At 67.1% G+C, this 4,278-nt stretch overlaps 1 protein-coding gene across 2 annotated transcripts; it reads right to left on the bottom strand.

The window, feature by feature from the left end:
- Positions 1-1,243: 1,243 nt before the first annotated feature.
- GRIFIN (galectin-related inter-fiber protein) lies at positions 1,244-2,723 on the bottom strand. 2 transcript variants are annotated; one of them, XM_019987200.2, is made up of 5 exons: positions 2,597-2,723; positions 2,362-2,441; positions 2,108-2,267; positions 1,549-1,715; positions 1,244-1,410 (listed from the first exon to the last, which is right to left on the bottom strand). In XM_019987200.2, the coding sequence occupies exons 1-5, from the start codon at positions 2,606-2,608 to the stop codon at positions 1,395-1,397; spliced, it is 435 nt and encodes a 144-aa protein (XP_019842759.2). In that variant the 5' UTR covers positions 2,609-2,723; the 3' UTR covers positions 1,244-1,394. The 2 variants fall into 2 exon arrangements, with proteins under 2 accessions (XP_019842759.2, XP_070635348.1); XM_070779247.1 differs by lacking the exon at positions 1,244-1,410 and having other exon boundaries at positions 1,501-1,715.
- Positions 2,724-4,278: the final 1,555 nt, after the last annotated feature.

Below are 4,278 nucleotides of genomic sequence, written 5' to 3'. Positions count from 1 at the left end.
GGCCGAGCCTCCTGCAGGAGGGGGTGGGAAGGGGTTCCTGGGCCAGCTGGGCCATGGACACAGGCGGGGAAGTGAGCGGAGACAGGAAGGAAGCTGCTCTGCTGGAGGCTGGGGCCGCCATTGTCCCACCTGGGGGCGGGGGCCCTGTGTCTGCCCTCTGTCCCGGTGCCTGGCAGCTCCTCCGCTCTGGAGGGCCCTGGCCGGGGTGGTCACTGGGCCCTGCTCTCTCTAAGCCCCTCCCTGCTGCCCTCCTTCCCTCCCAGCCTCAGGTTCCCCGTTAACCTTAGAGCAGGAGACACCAGGGTGGATCCTGCCAGGGATTCCTCTCCCGGGCTTCTGCTGAGTCAGTTCCCGAGCCCCAGCACTCCCCGTGAGCTGAGGGCTCGCCCGGACCCCAGAGGGTCAGAAGCTTGCCCAGGGTCACCCCTTGCCCCTCGGAGCCGCAGAGCTGCCTCTCGGACCCAGGCCGCCGCTGCTGTGGCCACCCTCCTGTGTCTGCGATTGCTGACCTAACTTTTCTCTAAATCACTCACGTGTACAGGGTGGATACCTGTTAAGATTCATTCTAAACTGTGCTGTCACGGCTTTGATTGAGATGGACAGAGGGGTGGATGGGTGAGCTCTGAAACCAGGACCAGGGGACCCCCAGCCATGTGCACTCTCCCTAGACGTGACCCCCAGGGCTCCCCCGTCCGCCCCACACACCCAGAAGGGCACTTCTGTCCAGGTGGGACCCCTTCCCTCCACCCCTCGAGTAGCAGGGTGAGGAGACAGTTTTGGGACTTCCCAAGGGGGCAGAGCTGGAGGGTGTGAGTTCCGGTGTCCTGGGTGAGGACCAGCTGGGACCTTCGGACCAGGAGCCCTCCCCTCTCCTAATCTCATCACCACTTCCACCCCCGCCCCCTAGAGGAGGACTCCCCCCTGAAGGCAGGAGGAGAAGGGGGTGACAGAGGATGAGGTGGTTGGATGGCATCATCGACTCAATGGAAAAGCGTTTGAGCAAACTCCGGGAGGCAGTGAAGGCCAGGGAGGCCTGGCGTGCTGCAGTCCAAGGGGTCGCAAAGAGTCAGACACAACTGAGCAACTGAACAGTAACAACAACCCCAAGCCTGTGTCGATCGCAGCCCCCCAGACCCCTATGTCCTGGGGATGAGTTAAGGGTCAGACCATCCCCAAGACACAGGTCTCAGGGACTTCTGCCCCTACCCCGCACCGGCCCACTCCCGTCTCACAGCAGCCAAGCTTCTGCAGCCTGCTTAAACTTTATTGGAGGTGGAGCTGAAATGGGGGTCCCAGAACCACAGAGCCCTCTCCCCCCAGCTTCTCCAGGATGGGCTTCACTGGATGTGAGAGGGTCAACAGCCAAGGCTCGATCCTGGGACTTCCAACACAGCTCAGTAGCCCCCAGCCCTGCAAGCATTGGGCCCCCACCTCAGCTCCAGCCCCGCCCCCCCCGTCCCCACCCCGTCCCCCCACCCAGCACAGGCGTACAGACCCTCCCAGGCGGGTGGGATCCCGGGTGAGGATGCTCCGCGGGCAGAACGTTACCCCCAGCTCAGGCCTTTCCTGGCGAGCTCCACCTGGGCCAGGCGGTGGTCGCTCAGCACCTGCACCCTCGTGATGGCGGCCAGCGGCCTGTGGCGGTGGGCGAACTGGAGGACCTTGTGCTCCTGGGCATGGACGTGGAAATGCTCCGCGTCCGAGCTGACCTCCATCTGGGGACAGGCGGGCGCGGGGTCCCCTCAGCACGCGGAGCCCCCGTCATGCAGGCCTGCCCCCTGGGGGTTCAGAGCCCCAGCTGGGGCCCCTTCCCCTTGCCTCAGAGCGGTGGCTAGCAGCCAGGGAGTGCAGCCCCAGACCCAGCAGGGAGACTGCCGAACTGGCTGTCCCCTGTAAGCATCTGCAATCAGCCCCCCACTCAGCCAAAGCCCCAGCGGGGACAGCGGGGCTGCTGGAAGCCGGGGGCACGGGGCGCCTCGGCGCAAAGCAGCAGATGGCCCTGGTGCGTCCACAGATGGCGCCCCCGCCTCTCTGCCCCAGCCCACGGGCCTCCCCCTCCCGCCACGCGGGTTCCCCCACCTCCCAGGGGATCGCCCCAGCCCCTCACCTCAAAGGGCTCCCCGAGCACCAGCGGGAAGACGCTGGATGCCTCCTCCTGGCCCCAGCGACCGCCCTGGAAGGCGTTGGCCACCATGGTGGCGCTGGAGAACCGGGGCTTGATGTGGAAGACGATGTCGCCCGTCTCGGACAGGAAGTTGATCTCAAACCTGGGGGGCACCATGGGGTTGGCGAGGGCGGCTGGGCGGTCACCCCGCGGAGGCCAAGGAGGGGACCCGGGGAGGGGAGGGCACCGTCTCTTACCGGTCCTCTCCAGAGTCAGAGTGTCCCTGCACCAGTAGGTTCCAGCCTGGGGCCAGGCCCCCCGCGTGGAAGGCTTCAAACTGCAGACGAAAGGGGCGGCAGAGGCCCTGGGTGCTGGGCCTCCTCTCCTTGGGGTACCCCCTCCCCCAGGAGGCCCCACGGCCTATGGCCCGTGCCCGGTCCCCAGCCCCCACCAGGCCCTGTTCCCTCCTTCCCAAATCCAGGTCTCACCCACCTGCAGGGCCATCTCTCCAGCTTCCGTGGGGAGCTGCGCAGCCTGGGGATATAGCGGCTGGGCTGGGCGGGGGCGCAGGGCCCCGCCCCAGGGATGAGGTCAGCGGCCTTCCCTGCCCCCTCAGCCTCTCGCCCTCCCCCACCAGCAGGTCCTCTAGTCCAGCTCCGGGACAGGGTGGCCCCCTCCCCACCCCCTTTCCTCGGGGGCCTGCGTGGCTCTCAGGCTTCACTCCACTTCCGAGGACTCCCAGGAAAGCACTTCTCCTCCATTCTTGGAGGCAAGGCGTGGCCCAGGCAGCCCCCAGTCAGCCGCAGCCTCCAGGGTCTCCAGGACCCAGACTCCCCCATCTGGTCAAGAGTAGAGGCCTACCCACCCTGCCCTGGACTTTGGGGCCGTCTGGCCGCCTGGTGACTCAAGCCCCCCAGTCCAGCCTGGCCTCCCCTGGCTGCCCCGCTGCAGGGGCTCAGCCACCCTGCGGGCAGAGCAGGGATTAGGCTGGCCGCTGTGCTCAGCGAATTCCAGGGCGCTGGCGGTGGACGGGGTGGGGGGCCTTTCCCACACCCCACACCCCTCCTGGCCTGCTCCTGAGCACCCCCACCTGACCGTGGAGCAGGCCAGGCTGAGGTCCTTGGGAGCATGTTGGGGAGACAAGCAGAGTTTCCCCAGGCTTTCCGGGCGGCCAAGGGGACGTCTTGGCCGGACTGTCCAGGGAGCCAAGCCAGAGAGGAGCCAGGCTGGACAAACAGAGCCCCAGGGCTGCCGTCGGGGATGGGGGGCGTGCAATGCATGGGCAGTGAGTGTGCGAGTAAGTGTGCAGATGATCGTGCAGATGTGTGGTGAGTGTGGGACCAGGTGGCTGATGATGTGCACGCTGGATGTGGGGGTGTGATGTGCCCACGGGTCTGGGGTGTGGTGTGCCCACGGGCATGGGGGTGTCGTGTGCGAGGCTGAGTGTGTGCCTCCTGGTGCTGCTGCTCTTCCCTGCCCAGCCTCGCAGCCGGGGGTTTATCTGGTCCCCCAGGGCCCCAAGGGGCAGGATTGCCAGCCCCCAGTTCCCCTCGGGTTATTCTTCCCTCCACCCCCTGCTGGGTCCCACCTGGCCTCCCCCTGTGCCTGTCACTTTGATATGGGCGTGGTGGTAATGGGAAGGGATGAGGAGGTAGTCCTGACCCCTGTGGGCATGCGCCAGCTTCATCCTCCCCTGCAGGCGGGGCGCTGGTCAGGGCCGGTGGGGCCTGCAGGGGGCAGCCCTGGGCAGTGGAGGTGAGGCTGCCTGCTGTGGCCTCCCGGGCCTCAGACACGGGCCTGTCCACTCCCACATCCAGGGCCCCACCCAGCCGGGCCGTCCTGGGGCCTGCCTCCCCGAGGATCCGAGAGAGGGTGAAGCCCCTTCCTGCCTCTGCACCTCCCGGTCCTGCCTCCGGTCCTGCTGCAAGGCAGGCGCTTGGGGCCTGGTCTCTGGGGATGGCACGGGCCGGGGTGGGCAGAGCATGCACTCAGGAGTCCTGAGCAGGCTTCCAGCATGCCGGGGGGCCCAGAGCCAGTGGCCTCTGGGCACAGTCCTCCCAGCTGCACACTGCCGTCTGTGCCCCCCACCTCTCCCCCAGGCAGGGAGGGTAGCCCAGGGTGGATGCAGCACCCTGGGCTGTTGCCTCTTGGCTTTGAGGTCAGCAGAGGGCCTG

This window comes from Bos indicus, chromosome 25, assembly GCF_029378745.1.
Source record: "Bos indicus isolate NIAB-ARS_2022 breed Sahiwal x Tharparkar chromosome 25, NIAB-ARS_B.indTharparkar_mat_pri_1.0, whole genome shotgun sequence".
NCBI classification, from domain to species: domain Eukaryota; kingdom Metazoa; phylum Chordata; class Mammalia; order Artiodactyla; family Bovidae; genus Bos; species Bos indicus.
This window is presented reverse-complemented; position numbering and strand designations above follow the sequence as displayed.